The sequence below is a fragment of the Amblyraja radiata genome, unplaced genomic scaffold, assembly GCF_010909765.2.
Source record: "Amblyraja radiata isolate CabotCenter1 unplaced genomic scaffold, sAmbRad1.1.pri scaffold_417_ctg1, whole genome shotgun sequence".
Taxonomy (NCBI): domain Eukaryota; kingdom Metazoa; phylum Chordata; class Chondrichthyes; order Rajiformes; family Rajidae; genus Amblyraja; species Amblyraja radiata.
This window is the reverse complement of record NW_022630526.1, coordinates 153,134-170,994: the sequence shown is the minus strand read 5'-3', so window position 1 is coordinate 170,994 and position 17,861 is coordinate 153,134. Positions and strand designations below refer to the sequence as shown.

At 57.6% G+C, this 17,861-nt stretch overlaps 2 protein-coding genes across 3 annotated transcripts; one reads left to right on the top strand and one right to left on the bottom strand.

The window, feature by feature from the left end:
* The first annotated feature begins 7,465 nt into the window (after positions 1–7,465).
* Positions 7,466–11,703, top strand: ccnb1ip1 (cyclin B1 interacting protein 1). Its single transcript, XM_033016688.1, has 3 exons — positions 7,466–7,773; positions 10,539–10,851; positions 11,504–11,703. The coding sequence occupies exons 1-3, from the start codon at positions 7,477–7,479 to the stop codon at positions 11,701–11,703; spliced, it is 810 nt and encodes a 269-aa protein (XP_032872579.1). The 5' UTR covers positions 7,466–7,476.
* Positions 11,704–13,425: 1,722 nt separating this feature from the next.
* On the bottom strand, positions 13,426–17,647 carry LOC116969925 (tetratricopeptide repeat protein 5-like). 2 transcript variants are annotated; one of them, XM_033016684.1, is made up of 4 exons: positions 17,480–17,647; positions 16,073–16,279; positions 15,066–15,210; positions 13,426–13,643 (listed from the first exon to the last, which is right to left on the bottom strand). In XM_033016684.1, the coding sequence occupies exons 2-4, from the start codon at positions 16,244–16,246 to the stop codon at positions 13,441–13,443; spliced, it is 522 nt and encodes a 173-aa protein (XP_032872575.1). In that variant the 5' UTR covers positions 16,247–16,279; positions 17,480–17,647; the 3' UTR covers positions 13,426–13,440. The 2 variants fall into 2 exon arrangements, with proteins under 2 accessions (XP_032872575.1, XP_032872576.1); XM_033016685.1 differs by having other exon boundaries at positions 13,438–13,643; positions 16,065–16,279.
* Between the last annotated feature and the right edge of the window lie 214 nt (positions 17,648–17,861).

Sequence of the window (17,861 nt, the reverse complement as noted above, 5' to 3'; positions counted from 1 at the left end):
CCTCGCGTTGGTGATTACTGGCTGGCTCTGCCTCGAGGTCGGTCACAGGTTGAAGGCCGCCAGCTCCGCCATTAGGCCTCAGCACAGACGGAGGCAGAGAATGGGGGGATACGACAGAAGAGTCGCATTCCCCCGAAGGGAGAGACAGAAAACCCCTCTGTCTCTCCCTTCGGTTCAGCCCCCTGCGTTTCAGCCCCCCACACATAACGCAACCTAATAACCAAACATTTAACTAAAACAAGACAAAAAAACAACAAAAAAAAGTAAAGACAGACGGACTGCAGGCGAGCCGCAGCCGTTGAACAGCGCCGCCACTTCCGGGTAAACGCCACTCCATTCTTGATGGTAGGTGCGAGGATGGGGCGAAGAAGCAGCTTGGAGGGATGCTGTTTCTCCGACCAGGTAGGGGATTAAAAAATAAAGTTTCCCCCTCCCCCCCCCCCCCCCCCCCCCCACCACATAAAAGACCTCCACTAACATTTTTTAACAGGACTTAAAATTTTTAAAAAAGGTGAAGAGATGGACTGCGGGCAGGCTGCCATACACAGACGGCGCCCACTCCTGCACATCCGCCATCTTGTGATAAGGGAGAGCCAGGTGTATCTGGACATTCAAAAAGCCTTTGACAAGGTCCCACACAAGAGATTAGTGCACATTTTTTTCTCTTTTCTTCCAATCTATCAAACTTTATTGTCACCTTGCAAAGCAACAGTTGTACAGTGCAAAATGAGAAGACGTTTCCCAGGGAATACCGGAGCATCGCACATAAAACTTAAAAACATTTCACACATAATAACAATAAAAACAATCCAGTCCCTGATGAAACAGTATAAATAGTTAAAAGCAGGTAAAACAGCAACATTAAAATACAGTAAAACCAATCATTAAAATGTCCAGGGCAGCTGATTTGAGTGGCCAGTGCCAGAGTTATTAAAATGTCAGTGCAAAGCCGCAGAATCAGGTGACTGTGAGTACAGAGTGACTGTTTAGCAGCCTCACAGCCTGTGGCAGGTAGCTGTTTAGCAGTCTTGTAGTCCAGGCTTTGATGCTAACGGTATCTCTTGTCTGATGGCGGGAGATCCAGGTGTGTGTGGAGGGGGTGCAGTTTGTCCTTAGCTATTCTCAGAGCTTTTTTCAGACAGCGGCTCTGGAACAGTTCTTGTACCGAGGGTAGGGAGACGCCAATGATCCTCTCTGCTCCCCTCACTACCCTCTGCAGAGCCTTCCTGTCCGAGCAGTTGCAGTTGGAGTACCACGTGTTTATGCAGTACGTGAGTGCAGACTCCACCGTGCCCCTGTAGAAAGTCCTGAGGATGTTTGTGGGGAGTGAGGCCTGTTTGAGTTTCCTCAGGAAGTGCAGTCGCTGATGGGCCCGTTTGACAATCCCATTGTTGTTCCTGGAGCAGGTGAGACTGTCTGTAATTTGCACTCCGAGGAACTTTATGCTCTCCACTGTGGTGCCACTGATGTTGAGGGGTGTGTGTTTTGGCTGCGCCCTCCTGAAGTCGACAATCATTTCCTTTGTTTTGTCGACATTTAATGCTAGATTGTTGTTGCCGCACCAGTCCACTAGTTGTTTTACTTCCTCCCTGTACATTGATTCGTCATCTCCGCTGATGAGTCCCACCACTGTTGTGTCATCCGCGAATTTTATGATACCCACATGGTATTAGGGATAGGGTATTGACATGGATAGAGAACTGGGTATGCACAAAATGCTGGAGTAACACAGCGGGACAGGCAGCATCTCTGGAGGTGATGTTTCGGGTCGAGACCCTTCAGATTGATGTCAGTGGGCGCGATAGAATGTAGTCGGAGACAGTAAGACTGGTGGGAGAACTGGGAGGGGGAGGGGATGGAGAGAGAGGGAAAGCAAGGGCTATCTGAAGTTAGAGAAGTCAATGTTCATATTGCTGGGGTGTAAACTGCCCAAGTGAAATATGAAGTGTTGTTCCTCCAATGTGCGCCGGGCCTCACTCTGACAGTGTAGGAGGCCCAGGACAGAAAGGTCAGATTGGGAATGGGAGTGGGAGTTGCAGTGCTGGGCCACCGGGAGATCAGGTAGGTTAAGGCCGACTGAGTGGAGGTGTTGGGCGAAACGATCACAGAGCCTGCGCTTGGTCTCGCCGATGTAGAGATGTTGACACCTGCAACAGCGGATACAGTAGATGAGGTTGGAGGAGGTGCAGGTGAACCTCTGCCTCACCTGAAAAGACTGTCGGGGTCCTTGGATGGAGTCGAGGGGGAAGGTAATGGGACAGGTGTTGCATCTCATGCGGTTGCAGGCGAAGGTACCCAGGTGGTTTGGGTGGGAAGGGATGAGTTGACCAGGGAGTTACGCAGGGAACGGTCTCTGCGGAAACCAGAAAGGGGTGGAGATAGGAAGATGTGGCCAGTGGTGGGATCCCGTTGGAGGTGGCTAAAGTGTTATATGCTGTTGGATTATAAAGGATTACAAAAGGATTATATGCTGTTGCAGTGCCCCCCATAATGTTTGGGACAAAGACCCATCATTTATTTATTTGCCTCTACTACACAAAATATGAGATTTATAATAAAAAAAACACATGTGGTTAAAGTGCACATTGTCAGATTTTAATAATGGCCAATTTTATACATTTTGGTTTCACCATGTACAGGTGCACAACCTTTTATCCGGAGTTCCGGAAACCGAAAAACTCCGAAAACCGGCCATTTTCCCCAGGATGTCGTCTGCACACCAAAGCTCGCGTTTGGCGCCAAACTTGACCCGAAACGACCCATGGTCAACCCAGGTCTGTACTATTGTAGCGGCTGCCTCCTCCCAGGAGACCGGGGAGACACTTAAACATCTGTAATTCATTGCTTAAATGTTAGTCAGTTAGTTTGGAGGGCTTTTATGTGAAGGGGGAAACTTTAATTCTTAGTCCCCTACCTGGTCGGAGAGGCGGGGAGCGGGCAATGCCTTACCGGGTCGCCGTGCAGTAAGCTCCGGAGCGCTGTGGCCGCCAACTCCCAGCTGGGGCTGCGGGCGTCCGGCCACGGGCGGCGCCGGTTGTAGCTCCGACCCCGGCAACTCTACCCCCGGCTGCGCGGCACTCCAAATCCAGCGTGGCCCGTGGCCGGACGCCCGCAGACCCAGCTCCGCTGTGGAGCTTACCGCACGGCGACCCGGTAAGGCATTGCCCGCTCCCCGCTGGTATCCCAGCGCTGCGACGCCGTCGACTCCCAACATCGCGGAGCTGGGGTGCGGGCGTCCGGCCGTGGGCCGCGCTGGATTTGGAGCGCCGCGCAGCCAGGGGTAGAGTTGCCGGGGTCGGAGCTCCAACCGGCGCCGCCCGCGGCCGGACGCCCGCAGCCCCCAGCTCCGCGATGTTGGGAGTCGGCGGCCACAGCGCTCCGGAGCTTGCTGCACGGCGACCCGGTAAGGCATTGCCCGCTCCCCGCCTCTCCGACCAGGTAGTGGACTAAGAATTAAAGTTTCCCCCTTCATCCCCCCCCCCCCCACATAAAATCCCTCCAAACTAACTGACTAACATTTATGCAATGATTTACAATGATTCCCTGGTCTCCGGGGAGGAGGCAGCCGCTCCAGACTTTTCAAGCCGCCCGCGCTACCTACCTAATTTACGCTAAAAATCTTCCATTCGGAAATCCGAAAAATTCCGAAATCCGACAAGTGTCTGGTCCCAAGGCTTTCGGATAAAAGGTTGTGCACCTGTAGTAGCAATGTTACAAAATTTTGAGATTTAAAAAATCAAGTCTGTAATTTATCCCATCAGATAAAGCATAAAAAGTTTAATTTGACACCTAATTCACTTTCATATCTTCAGTATTAAAAAAGTTATGGCCATTTTCATACTCGTAAATTAGCATCTTGTTCCCTATTGCTTTTCCATTGACTGAACACAAAAGCTGTGATCGAGAACAGTCAAAAGCCCATAACCTTCTTAAAAATTAAGAGAACTGAAATAAATTTTCAGTTATTATAGATTGAAGCATTCTGAAACAAATATGAAACAATCTTACTTAGATGACTTGACTTTAAAGCATATAATTAGTTAGTTACCTAATTGTAGCTGATTACAAAATTCAATTACTAGATCTAAACATCTATCAATTTCTTAAGAATAGATTAATTTTAAATAGCCTAAGTGTCCAAATAACAACCACACAAGAATTCACAATATAACATAATTTTTAAATCTCTTTGTCATGGATTTATAGGCCAAATGGAAGGAATTTAATGTTTAATACCTGTAAATTAATGGCCATTTAAATCATCTTGCGAGTGGGTTTTTCTGGAACGCGATCATTTGGAACGTTGCGGTTTGCAGTGATTTAGACCCCCATATCGGCAGGAAAAACACTGCCGGTTGGTATGGGGACTAAATCACCGTTTCGCAACTTAAAATGTGAATTAAAGGCATCTTAAGGACCACTTTTATACATAAAATAAACGGCTTTCTTTTACCTGTCCCGTACCTGAAATCCGTCCCCGTTGTCGGCTTTAGAAGCTGATTTTAAAATTACTCCAGCGCTGAAATTGTCGGGCGATTATAAAAAAAAATACACAGAACGGCCGTCGGAACGATTCTTCAGCAAAAGCTTGCACTCCAACCAAATATAATCCAGGACAAGGTGGGGAAAAAACCGCGTTTTAACCCCGCCCCCCCCTCAAAGGCGCCAAAATCGCGCACATGGCCAGTGGCAGAATTGCAGCACTGCTGAAGGTAAGTATTGTAACATACCTACATGTAGAAATCACAGCAGTGTTTATAGTCACCACCTGCACCTCCCCCCTACACCTGCACCTCCCCCCCACACCTACACCTGCACCTCCCCCATACGCCTCCCCCCCTACACCTGCACCTCCCCCCCTACACTGGCACCCCCCCTACACGTGCACCTCCCCCCCTACACCTCCCCCCCCACACCTGCACCTCCCCCTACACCTGCACCTCCCCCCCTACACCTGCACCTCCCCCCCACATCTGCACCTCCTCCTCTACACCTTCCCCCCCTACACCTGCACCTTCCCCCCCACACCTGCACCTCCCCCCCACACACCTGCACCTCCCCCCTACACACCTGCACCTCCCCCCTACACCTGCACCTTCCACCCCCCACACCTTCCCCCCCCCCACACCTGCACCTCTCCCTACACCTTCCCCCCACCTGCACCTCCCCCCCTACACCTGCACCATCCACCCCCACATCTCCCCCCCTATACCTACCCCCCCACACCTGCACCTTCCCCCCTACACCTGCACTTCCCCCCTACACCTGCACTTCCCCCCTACACTTCCCCCCCACACCTGCACCCTTCCCCCTACACCTCCCCCTACACTTCCCCCCCTACACCTGCATCTCCCCCTACACCTGCACCTTCCCCCCTACACCTACACTTCCCCCCCACACCTGCACCTTCCCCCCCACACCTGCACCTCCCCCCCTACACCTGCACCATCCACCCCCACACCTTCCCCCCACATCTGCACCTTCCCCCCCACACCTACACTTCCCCCCCACACCTGCACCTCCCCCCCCCACCTACACTTCCCCCCCTCACCAGCACCTTCCCCCCCACACCTACACTTCCCCCCCACACCTGCACCTTCCCCCCTACACCTACACTTCCCCCCCACACCTGCACCTTCCCCCCTACACCTACACTTCCCCCCCACACCTGCACCTTCCCCCCCACACCTCCCCCCCTGCACCTCCCCCCCACACCTGCACCTTCCCCCCACACCTGCACCTCCCCCCCTACACCTGCACCATCCACCCCCACACCTTCCCCCCACATCTGCACCTTCCCTCCCACACCTACACTTCCCCCCCACACCTGCACCTTCCCCCCCACACCTGCACCTTCCCCCCCACACCTACACTTCCCCCCCACACCTGCACCTTCCCCCCCACACCTGCACCTTCCCCCCCACACCTACACTTCCCCCCCTCACCTGCACCTTCCCTCCCACACCTACACTTCCCCCCCACACCTGCACCTTCCCCCCCACACCTGCACCTTCCCCCCCACACCTACACTTCCCCCCCTCACCTGCACCTTCCCCCCCACACCTGCACCTTCCCCCCTACACCTACACTTCCCCCCCACACCTGCACCTTCCCCCCCACACCTGCACCTCCCCCCCCACACCTACACTTCCCCCCCACACCTGCACCTTCCCCCCTACACCTACACTTTCCCCCCACACCTGCACCTTCCCCCCTACACCTGCACCTTCCCCCCTACACCTACACTTTCCCCCCACACCTGCACCTTCCCCCCTACACCTACACTTCCCCCCCATACCTACACTTCCCCCCCATACCTGCACCTTCCCCCCCACACCTGCACCTTCCCCCCCACACCTGCACCTTCCCCCCCACACCTGCACCTTCCCCCCCACACCTGCACCTTCCCCCCCACACCTGCACCTTCCCCCCTACACCTGCACCTTCCCCCCCACACCTGCACCTTCCCCCCCACACCTGCACCTTCCCCCCCACACCTGCACCTTCCCCCCCACACCTGCACCTTCCCCCCTACACCTACACTTCCCCCCCATACCTACACTTCCCCCCCATACCTGCACCTTCCCCCCCACACCTGCACCTTCCCCCCTACACCTGCACCTTCCCCCCTACACCTACACTTTCCCCCCCACACCTGCACCTTCCCCCCCCACACCTGCACCTTCCCCCCTACACCTACACTTCCCCCCCATACCTACACTTCCCCCCCACACCTGCACCTTCCCCCCTACACCTACACTTTCCCCCCACACCTGCACCTTCCCCCCCATACCTGCACCTTCCCCCCCACACCTACACTTCCCCCCCACACCTACACTTCCCCCCCACACCTGCACCTTCCCCCCTACACCTACACTTTCCCCCCACACCTGCACCTTCCCCCCCATACCTGCACCTTCCCCCCCACACCTACACTTCCCCCCCACACCTACACTTCCCCCCCACACCTGCACCTTCCCCCCCACACCTGCACCTTCCCCCCTACACCTGCACCTTCCCCCCCACACCTGCACCTTCCCCCCCACACCTGCACCTTCCCCCCCTACACCTACACTTCCCCCCTACACCTACACTTCCCCCTACACCTACACTTCCCCCCCACACCTGCACCTTCCCCCCCACACCTGCACCTTCCCCCCCTACACCTACACTTCCCCCCTACACCTACACTTCCCCCTACACCTACACTTCCCCCCCACACCTGCACCGCGCGCGCTCATGATCTTCCCGCGCTATTGCGACGCCTCGTGCTGCGGCCGGCGGTTGCTCTCCCGCCCCGCGCCTGCGCCCTGGCCTGGTCCTCCTGCCCGATCCTCCCGCCCTGCGACCTGCCCTGGTCCTCCCGCCCCGCGCCCTGGTCCTCCCGCGCCTGCGCCCTGGCCCTCCCACCCGGTCCTCCCGCCCCGCGCCTGCGCCCTGGCCCTCCTCCCTCCCCGCTCCCTCGCTGCCGCCGCCATGTCGCTGGGCGACGACGCGCTGGTCTGCAACTTCTCCCGTTGCCGGGCCCGCCTGTCGGGCTTCGCCTGGGTCACCGCCTGCTCCCACGTCTTCTGCGACCAGCACGGCAGCGGCGAGTTCAGCCGCTCCCCCGCCCTGTGCCCCGCCTGCCGCAGCGCCCTGGCCGGCAAACTCGACATCGTCCGCACCCAGCTCTGCCCCAGCGAGGAGTACAAGGCCATGGTGTTGGCCGGACTCAAACCCGAACTCGTGCTCGACATCGCTGCCCGGGCCCTCGCCTTCTGGACATACCAGGTAGCGCCTCACACTGGGGGACTGGGGTACAGGACGGGGTGGGGTACAGGACAGGGGGCTTGGGTACAGGACAGGGGGCTGGGGTACAAGGGGCTGGGGTACAGGACGGGGTGGGGTACAGGACAGGGGGCTTGGGTACAGGACAGGGGGTGGGGTACAGGACGGGGGGGGGTACAGGACAGGGGGTGGGGTACAGGACAGGGGGCTGGGGTACAGGACAGGGGGTGGGGTACAGGACAGGGGGCTGGGGTACAGGACAGGGGGTGGGGTACAAGGGGCTGGGGTACAGGACGGGGTGGGGTACAGGACAGGGGGCTGGGGTACAGGACAGGGGGCTGGGGTACAGGACAGGGGGCTGGGGTACAGGGGGGGGGGTACAGGACAGGGGGCTGGGGTACAGGGGGTGGGGTACAGGACAGGGGGCTGGGGTACAGGACAGGGGGTGGGGTACAGGGGGTGGGGTACAGGACAGGGGTGGGGTACAGGACAGGGGGCTGGGGTACAGGACAGGGGGTGGGGTACAGGACAGGGGTGGGGTACAGGACAGGGGGCTGGGGTACAGGACAGGGGGCTGGGGTACAGGACAGGGGGCTGGGGTACAGGACAGGGGGCTGGGGTACAGGGGGTGGGGTACAGGACAGGGGGCTGGGGTCCAGGGGGCTGGGGTACAGGACGGGGTGGGGTACAGGACAGGGGGCTGGGGTACAGGACAGGGGGTGGGGTACAGGGGGTGGGGTACAGGACAGGGGTGGGGTACAGGACAGGGGGCTGGGGTACAGGACAGGGGGCAGGGGTACAGGACAGGGGGCTGGGGTACAGGACAGGGGGCTTGGGTACAGGACAGGGGGTGGGGTACAGGGGGCTAGGGGACGGGGGGGTACAGGACTGGGGTACAGAGTGATGGGGTACTGAGATACAGGGGACGGGATACTGGGGTACAGGGGACTGGGGTACAGGGTGCAGGGGGTACAAGAGGGTGCAGAGTACAAGGCTATGGTGCTGTCCGGCCTGAGGGTATCAGGTAGGGGGCGAGGGACTGGGTGTGTGGGACTGCCGGGAGGGGGTAGAGGGGGGATTCGGCGCCAACCAGCGATCCCGCACACTAACACCATCCTACACGCACTAGGGACAATTTACGATCTTCACTAAAGCCAATTAACTTACAAAGCTGCATGTCTTTGGAGTGTGGGAAGAAACCCACGCAGGTCACAGGGAGAACGTGCAAACTCCGTACAGACAGCACCCGTAGTCAGGATGGATCCAGGGTCTCTGGCGCTGTAAGGCAGCAGCTCTACCGCTGTGACACCTACTCCTATCAATTATGAACTTTAGAAAGGAAATGAGGAGGAATTTCTCTAGTGAAAGGGTGTTGAATCTGTGGAGTTTATTGCCACGGAAGGCTGTGGAGGCAAAGTAATTTGGCATAGTTTGATAGATTTTTGATTAGTACGGGTGTCAGGAGTTACGGGGAGAAGGCAGGAGAATGTGGTTGAGAGAGGAGGATAGATCAGCCGGGATTGAATGGTGGAGTAGATGTGATGGGCTGAATGGCCTATTTTTGCTCCTATCATTTATGAGCTGGGATCAAGGGGATCCCTGGAGGAGTTTTGGGAGAATGGGGGTAGGAAGCGGAGAGAGAGATCAGGAGGGGAGGGTGTGTGGGGGTCTCCTGCCTCCCAGTGCTGGGCTGTAGAATTCAGTTTAGTTTATTGTCACGTGTACCGAGGTGCAGTGGAAAGCTTTTGTTGCGTGCTAACCAGTCAGCGGAAAGACAAAAACATGATTACAATCGAGCCGTTTACAGAGTACAGATACATGATATGGGAATAACGTTTAGTGCAAGGCAAAGCCAGTAAAGTCCAATAAATGGTAGTCTGAGGGTCACCAATGTGGTAGATAGTAGTTCAGGACTGCTCCCTGTTTGTGGTAGGATGGTTCAGTTGCCCGATGACAGCCGGGAAGAAACTCTCCTTGAATCTGGTGGAGTGCGTTTTCACACTTCTGTACCTCTTGTCCGTTGGGAGAGGGGAGAAGAGGGAGTGGCCGGGGTGCGACTCGTCTTTGATTGTGCTGCTGGCCTTGCCGAGGCAGCGTGAGGTGTAGATGGAGCCAATGGAAGTGAGGTTGGTTTGTGTGTGTGCGGTGGTCCGGGCTGCGTCCACAACTGCAGTTCCTCGCGGTCTCGGATGGAGCTGTTCCCAAACCGTGCTGTGATGCATCCCGATGAAATGCGATCGACGGCACAGGCGTAATGCACGAGGGGAGAGTGTGGCGTTTACCATGGGTCCCAGTTCCAGGCTGCTGGCTGTGGTGGAGGAGCCCTTAGGTCAGGGGTGGGCAACCTTGTTCTGCATAGGGGCCGGCACGCATGTCTGTGAGCGGATGGCGGCCACATCTATCACGTGTACACATGGATCCAGACCCGGAGGGCAGGCATCAAATCACGTGTTCACAGAAGGTAGACAACAAAAATGCTGGAGAAACTCAGCGGGTGAGGCAGCCTCTCATGCAACCCTTGCAGGCGCCCACTGAGTTTCTCCAGCATTTCTGTCGACCTTCGATTTTTCCAGCATCTGCAGTTCTTTCTTAACCGTGTTCACAGAAGGTGCGCGGCTCTGCTGGCGGCTTGGCGCAAGATGAGGTACACTAGAGCTTGGCGAGCCGATGATTATGGGGAAAAAACCCCGCCTGCGGGCCGGATGATTTTGGGTTGTGGGCCGCAGGTTGCCGGAAACCCTGCCCTGAGCCCAGCACCTCTCCCACAGATCCACCAGGAGCGGATGTACCAGGAGTACTCGTACAACAAGGCGGAGGGGCGCCTGCGACAGATGGAGAAGGTGTACACTCAGCAGATTCAGGGCAAGGACCTGGAGGTGAGCAACAGCCGGGGGGAGGTGAGCACGCTGAAGAAACTGCTGGAGGAGTACAAGACCAAGTACGGGGAGATCTGTGAGAAGCTGCTCGAGAGGAACCGCCAGTACCAGCGGCTGCAGGGGCTGTACGACAGTCTGCGGCTACGCAGCATGGCCCTGGCTGGAGAGGGAGAGGGGCCCGCAGCCGGCTACGGGCTGACCGCAGGTAAGGGTGGGCTGACTGACCGGCTGCAGGTACGGGGGTGGGTTGGATGGGTTGGGATGGGTTAGGGTGGGATGGGTTAGGGTGGGATGGGTTAGGGCGGGGTGGGATGCGTTAGGGCATGGTGGGGTTAGGGCGGGGTGGGTTATGTCAGGGTGGGTTGGGGTTAGGGTAGGTTGGGGTTAGGTTGGGAAGGGTTAGGGCGGGGAGTGATGGGTTAGGGCAGGGTGGGGTTTAGGGTGGGTTAGTGTTAGGGTGGGTTAGGGCGGGGTGGGGTTAGGGGTCGGTGGGTTAGGGCTAGGGTGGGTTAGGGCTAGGCTGGTGTTAGGGTTGGGTGGGGGTAGGGTAGGGTGGGGTGGGTTGGGTGGGTTAGGGCTAGGCTGGTGTTAGGGTTTGGTGGGGTTGGTTTAGGGTGGGGTTAGGTTAGGGTAGGGTGGGTTAGTGCTAGGTTGGGTGGGGTAGGGTAGGGTGGGGTTAGGGTGGGTGGGCTAGGGTAGGGTGGGGTCCGTGATGCAGTCACAGGGATCAGCTCGTTGTCATGAGGTCCGAGGGTCAGGAGTAAATCGGGGACTGAGGGTCAGAGGGTTGTGCTTCAGGGGCCAAGGGTCAGGGGTCAAGCTCTCACTGACCGTGCCACCCCTCCCCCCCTCCGCAGGCCCTTCTGGAAAGTTCCCTGGGGCAGAGTCTCCCCCTCGGGGGGCCACGGCTGGTGGAGACTTCTGTTTCCGCCCCTCCTTCTTCGGCTCACCCGGCCCGGAGCGTGCTGGCAACTTCTTCAACTTCTCCCCCGCAGAGGAGCGCGACCAGCTGGCAGCCGCCGCCACCGGACACGGCTTCACACTCAAGCGTGTGTGAGACCCCCCTCCCCACACTGCCCCACCCCAAACCCCATCTCCCCAACCCCCCACATCAGCCGGGCCCGGGCAAGGCTTCACACTCAAACGTGTGTGAGACCCCCCCCCCCCCCCCTTTTCCAATCCTCCACACTCCCGACTGCCTCCCCCTCCCCACACCGGCTGGGCCTGGAAACTGCTTCACACTCAAGTGGATGTGAGGCCCCCCCTCACCCCACCCCCTTCACCTCTCCCCCCACCCCCTTCACCTTTCCCCAACCCCCTCACCTCTCCCCCACCCCCTTCACCTCTCCCCAACCCCCTCACCTCTCCCCCACCCCCTTCACCTCTCCCCAACCCCCTCACCTCTCCCCCCACCCCCTTCACCTCTCCCCCCAACACCCTCGCCTCTCCGCCACCCCCTTCACCTCTCCCCCCAACCCCCATCTCCCCACTAACACCAGCCGGACCTGGAAACAGCTTCACCCTCAAGCAAGTGTGAGACCCCCCATCCCCCGCCTACTCTTAACCCAGTGTACACCCCTTCCCCCCCCACCCACCCACAGCACCAGACCCCTCTCTCCCCCCCCCCCCCCCCCCCCCCGACCCCGTGTTCTGTGACATTGCCCCCAATAAACCTGTTTTGTTGACGTTTGTCAGCCTCATCCTTCTGGGGACACACGAGGCGTGGGGGGGACTCGGTGGGATTAGGGAGGTGAAAGAGAAGAGGGGGGCAGAGGTGGGGGGGGATGGAGGATTTGAGGGGTGGGGGCACTGAATGGGGAGTTGTTTAGGACAGGAGGGAGGGGAGAGGTTTTAAGGGGCAGGGAGCTGGATGGAGGAGGAGAGGTTTAGAGGGAGGGGGAAAGAGTTGGGGGAGGAGGTTTAGAGGGGGGTGTTAGAGGGGGAAAGGTTTAGAGGAGAGGGGGGAGGTTTAGGGAGAAGGGGAAAGGGTTGGAGATGAGGTTTAGAGCTGGGAGTTTTCGAGGGAGGAGGGGAGGTTTAGAGGGGGGGGGAGGTGGGAGAGTTAAAGGGGTTTAGAGGGAGGGGGGGGGTGTGTGGTCCCGGACCAAACGTCACTCCATGGGGCTAGTTGAGCAGTGATGAAACTCTCACTAAACCACCAACACTTTATTAAACAACACAAACAGTCGGTAACAGTCAATCCCATCCCCAACCCCAGCAGAGAAACGGTGTGTAAAATCACAAACCTTCACCACGGCAGCTGGGGGGTCCACGTGGACAGACCCACCCCCCCTGGCATCTCACACCGACATGGGTCCTCCCATGTAATCCTCTCCCCCATCCTGTCTCCTCCCCACCCCAGTCACACCAACACTGTCCCTCCTCCACACTTTGCCCATTCCACTCCCCCCTACACAGACCTCCCCAGAACGGTACACGGACACCCCCCACTTAGAACTGTACACAGACCCCCGCCCCCCAGAACTGTAGACTGCCCCCCCCCCCACCCCCGAGCTGTACAGACCCCCCCTGTGTGTGAAGGGGTGTGGGTAGTGAGTGGGCCAGTGTTAGTTTAGTTTAGAGGTACAGGCCCTTCGGCCCGCTGAGTCTGTGCCGACCAGCGATCCCCGCACACTACACACACAGGGGACAATTTACTTTTATACCCAGCTAATTAACCTACACACCTGCACGTCTTTGGAGTGTGGGAGGAAACCGGAGCGACCGGAGAAAACCCACCCCGGTCACGGGGGGAGAACGTGCAAACTCCACACAGGCAGCACCAGTGGCAACTCTACTGCTGCACCACGGTGCCAGCCCGGCGAGTCCCTGCGGAGAGGAGGAGAGAGGAGGGTTGTCCGTGGGTGGGGGTCTCCCTCACTCGGCACAGGGTCGGTGGGCAAGTACTGGCGCGGCCTGGCTGGCTGGATTCTGGTTCCTCCCGTTCACCAGCAGCAGCAGAGGGCTGTCCACACGGATACCACCGAAGGCAAAGGTCTGTGGGCACAAGGAGCAGGGTCACGGGGGCAGGGGGGAGAGAGGGGGCACAGGGTCACGGTGGCAGGACGGAGGGGGGAGAGGGGGCACAGAGTCACGGGGGCAGGACGGAGGGGGGGAGAGAGGGGGCACGGGGTCACGACGGAGGGGGGGAGAGAGGGGGCACGGGGGTCAGAGCAGAGGGATGGTGGGAGGAGAGAGCACAGGGTCGGGGGGGGTGGGCAGAGAGGGCACAGGATCAAGAGGGTAGAGGGCGATGGAGGGGGAGAGGGCACAGGGTCAAGGTTGGGGAATGATCAGAGGGCAACTGGTCGGGGAGGGGTGAGAGGGCACGGGGAGGGTTTGGGGTAGAGATGGTGGAAATGTGTCAGCCTCGATAACAATCAGCACGGGAGCACCTCAAGGCTGCGTGCTCAGCCCCCTCTGCTGTACTCACTCTATACTCATGACTGCGTAGCCAGTCACAGTGCGAACTCCATCATCAAGTTCGCTGACGACACCACTGTTGTGGGATGTATCACTGATGAGGATGAGTCAGAGTATAGAAGAGAGATCGAGCAACTGTCCATATGGTGCCAACACAATAACCTGGCCCTCAACACCAGCAAAACCAAGAAACTGATTGTGGACTTTGGAAGGAGTAGGAGGGGGACCCACAGCCCCATTTATATCAACGGGTCGATGGTTGAAAGGGTCAAGAACTTCAAATTCCTGGGCGTGCACATCTCTGAAGATCTTTCCTGGTCCGAGAACACTAATGCAATTATCAAGAAAGCTCATCAGCGCCTCTACTTCCTGAGAAGATTATGGAGAGTCGGATTGTCAAGGAAGACTCTCTCTAACTTCTACAGGTGCACAGTAGAGAGCATGCTGACCGGTTGCTGCATCGTGGCTTGTTTCGGCAATTTGAGCGCCCAGGAGAGGAAAAGACTACACAAAGTTGTAAACACTGCCCAGTCCATCATCGGCTCTGACCTTCCTTCCATCGAGGGGATTTATCGCAGTCGCTGCCTCAAAAAGGCTGGCAGTATCATCAAAGACCCACACCATCCTGGCCACACACTCATCTCCCTGCTACCTTCAGGTAGAAGGTACAGGAGCCTGAAGACTGCAACGACCAGGTTCAGGAATAGCTACTTCCCCACAGCCATCAGGCTATTAAACCTGGCTCGGACAAAACTCTGATTATTAATAACCACTTTCTGTTATTTGCATTTTATCAGTTTATTTATTCATGTGTGTATATATTTATATTATGGTATATGGACACACTGATCTGTTTTGTAGTAAATGCCTACTATGTTCTGTGTGCTGAAGCAAAGCAAGAATTTCATTGTCCTATACAGGCAATGACAATAAACTCACTAGAACTTGAACGAGGAGGGATCGAGTTAGAGGGGGGAGAGATTGGGGGTCACTCACCTTGTCCTTGTGCTCCACACTGTGGTGGGTGTAGATTGGCCTTGGGATGGCGATGGTGTCTCCGATCAGCACCCCCCAGCTCTCCGCCATGTTGTAGACCGTCACGGCCACACACGTGCCCTCCCCGTCCAGCAGGCCCACGGTGCTGCCACACAACGGAATGGATCAGACCCACCGGCCCCCACTGGCCCAGTACACTGATGTCAGAACCCCCCACCCAAACACCCTGTCCAACTCCACATTCTCAGTCTACACATCCACTCCCTCACCTCCAGAGCATAATACAGCCCAGGAACAGACCATTCGGCCCACTATGTCCATGCTATCCCTGACTCCCCTCTGCCCGCAGTAGATCCATATCCCTCCATTCCAGGCATATCCACGCGCCTATCTGACACCCTCCCAAACACCGTCATCGTATCTGCCTCCAGATCTGGCCCCACCACCCTCTTTGGAAAAAAACCTGCCCCACACATCTCCTTTAATCAGACCATTCGGCCCATTAAATCTACGCCATTCAATCATGGCTGATCTATCTCTCCCTCCCAACCCCATTCTCCTGCCTTCTCCCTATAACCCCCGACACCTGCACTAATCAAGAATCGATCTCTGCCTTAAATATATCCACTGACTTGTGGCCTCCACCGCCGTCTGTGGCAACGAATCCCACAGATTCACCACCCTCTGGCTCAAGAAATTCCTCCTCATCTTCCTAAAAGAACGTCCTTTAATTCTGAGGCTGTGACCTCTAGTCCTAGACTCTCCCACTAGTGGAAACATCCTCCCACATCTACTCGATCCAAGCCTTTCACGATTCAGTACGTGGAGGAATTTCACGGTGAAGAAATTCCTCCTCAACTCCCCCCTAACCCAGGCAGTCCTACCTCCCCCCCCCCCCCCCCCCAGTTATTCCACCTCCCCCAGCCCCACCTCCACTCTCTAACCCCCTCCCCCAGTCCCTACCCTCTTCACCCCTCCCCCCACCTCCCCGGTACGTACAAGGGCACCTTCTCCTCGGTGGTGAGGCTGAAGACGACTTTGCCGAGGATGGCAGTGCCGGGGTTGTTGCCGGGGGTGAGGGAGGAGAGGGGGTGCAGGGCGAGGCGGGTGGGGGCCCCGCTGGGGGTGTGGTACAGTCGGTCCTGATGGTTGTGAAGCTCGCGGCCACGGAGGCTGGACATCAGTGCGGTCAGTCGCTTCTGCTTCAGCTGCCCCTGCCAGAGGACACACACACGGGGGGGGGGGGGGGGGGGTCAGTGTGGTCACAAACATGGGGGGGGGGGGGGGGGGGATGGGGAACAGTTTCAGCCCTCTCCCCCCCATCCCTGGTCCTTCCCCAAGCCCACCATCCCTCCTCCACTGCCCCCTCCCTCGCTTCTTGTCTCTCCCCCGCGCTTGTTCTCCCACCCCCTACTTCTTGTCTCCTTCCCACACCTTGTTCAGCCCCATCCCAGTGGTCCCACTAACCCCCCCCCTCCCCTCCCATCATCCCTGCCCTAGTCCCCGTCTCTCTCAGCCTGTGTTCCTCCCACCCTGTCCCTCCAGCTCCCTCTCTGCCCCTCTACCCCCTCCCTCCCATAGCCTCTCTGATCCGTCACTCCATCCAGCTCCCACCCTCTCCTCTCCCCATCCGACATTAGCATTCATAACAAAAGGATTTGAGTATAAGAGCAGGGAGGTTCTACTGCAGTTGTACAGGGTCTTGGTGAGACCACACCTGGAGTATTGCATACAGTTTTGGTCTCCTAATCTGAGGAAAGGCATTCTTGCCGTAGAGGGAGTACAGTGAAGGTTCACCAGACTGATTCCTGGGATGTCAGGACTTTCATATGAAGAGAGACTGGATAGACTCGGTTTGTACTCGCTAGAATTTAGAAGATTGAGGGGGGATCTTATAGAAACTTACAAAATTCTTAAGGGGTTGGACAGGATAGATGCAGGAAGACAGGAAGATTGTTCCTGATGTTGGGGAAGTCCAGAACAAGGGGTCACAGTTTAAGGATAAGGGGGAAGTCTTTTAGGACCGAGATGAGAAAAACATTTTTCACACAGAGATTGGTGAATCTCTGGAATTCTCTGCCACAGAAGGTAGTTGAGGCCAGTTCATTGGCTATATTTAAGAGGGAGTTAGATGTGGCCCTTGTGGCTAAAGGGATCAGGGGGTATGGAGAGAAAGCAGGTACAGGATACTGAGTTGGATGATCAGCTATGATCATATTGAATGGCGGTGCAGGCTCGAAGGGCCGAATGGCCTACTCCTGCACCTATTTTCTATGTTTCTACCCTCTCACTCCCCCCCTCTCTCCCCCTCATTCTCTCTTTCCCCCTCACTCTCTCCCCTCCTCCCTCCCCCACTCTCTCTCTCCCCCCTCACCGTCTCTCTCACTCCCCCCCATCCCCAGTGCCCCCCTCACCCGTTGCTGTACGAGGGTGGACACTCGGCTCAGGTAGGTGAGGAGTTGCTGTTCGCGGAGTGCCGGCTCGGTGGAGGCGGGGTCCAGCGCCGCTGCTCTCGCCAGCCCGGCCAGCGCCGCCTGGTAGCGCTCCTCGTACCGGTGTAGCTGTGGGTGGGCAACGGGTCAGAGATGGCCCCTACCCCTTCACTCCAACTCTCCCACCCCTCACCTTCCCTGACCCCCCACTCCAACTCTCCCACCCCTCCCCCTCCACTCCAACTCTGCCACCCCACCGCCTCCCCCACCCTGACCCCCCGTCCCCCTCCACTCCAACTCTGCCACCCCACCGCCTCCCCCTCCCTGACCCCCCCCCGTCCCCCTTCACTCTAACTCTCCCACC